Source organism: Schistosoma mansoni, chromosome 2 (assembly GCF_000237925.1).
Source record: "Schistosoma mansoni strain Puerto Rico chromosome 2, complete genome".
In the NCBI taxonomy this organism is placed as follows: Eukaryota; Metazoa; Platyhelminthes; class Trematoda; order Strigeidida; family Schistosomatidae; genus Schistosoma; species Schistosoma mansoni.
Window position 1 is genome coordinate 26442117 of NC_031496.1, and position 646 is coordinate 26442762.

The following is a 646-nucleotide window of genomic DNA, read 5'->3' on the forward strand; positions in this document are numbered from 1 at the left end:
TTTGAACACATTAATATTGGTACATGAGGGCACCAGATATATATGCGCCACACAATTGTGTGAGGACTATGATACTCTCAGGGTACCCAAACTGAAGTAGATGGTTTTCTTAGAGTGCCACACCCACAAGGCAGTGGAGCATCGTGAGGAGATGTAGTCCCATGGTAGCCGGTAACCAACAACTGGTTCATACGCCGTTTGCTCCCTCAGGGTCCTGGAGACCATGTGCACCATCGCCTTTGAAATTACGGTTTCTCAACTCCCCTAGGTGGACTCACCGTTTTCACCGACCCGGTTAAAGTACCTGACATTCGCTTTTCGTCCTCTCAGTTTCGTAAACAATATCCATAACACGAGAAGGCAGTAAGTAGAACTTCCTTGGTAGTGGCTGTATACGCGTGGCTGTGTGTGACCATTTAGAGAAAGAGGGTGATATCCCCTCCACTCTCATGACATACCAGCGCATTCGGAGGCAACATGAGCATGTTTAGCACTAAAACATTCAGGAAATAATCTAAGGTTTGAACTAATACTAAAACAGAAAATAAATCAAAAATTTTATTTTCTAATTCAGTTTACTATTAATCTAATTCACAACTAAAACCTATTCAATGTTTTATTTTACACATCACTTTGTTATTATTTT

The 646-nt window shown here is 41.3% G+C and overlaps 1 protein-coding gene across 1 annotated transcript in view; it reads left to right on the top strand.

The window, feature by feature from the left end:
• Positions 1 to 301: 301 nt before the first annotated feature.
• Smp_128290 (hypothetical protein) overlaps positions 302 to 646 on the top strand; it is a gene marked incomplete at both ends in the record, with an annotated part of 11606 nt that continues 11261 nt past the window's right edge. The window contains one exon of the mRNA XM_018796232.1: positions 302 to 334. Coding sequence (XP_018650465.1) covers positions 302 to 334 — 33 coding nt within the window. The remainder of the gene's footprint in view (positions 335 to 646) is intronic.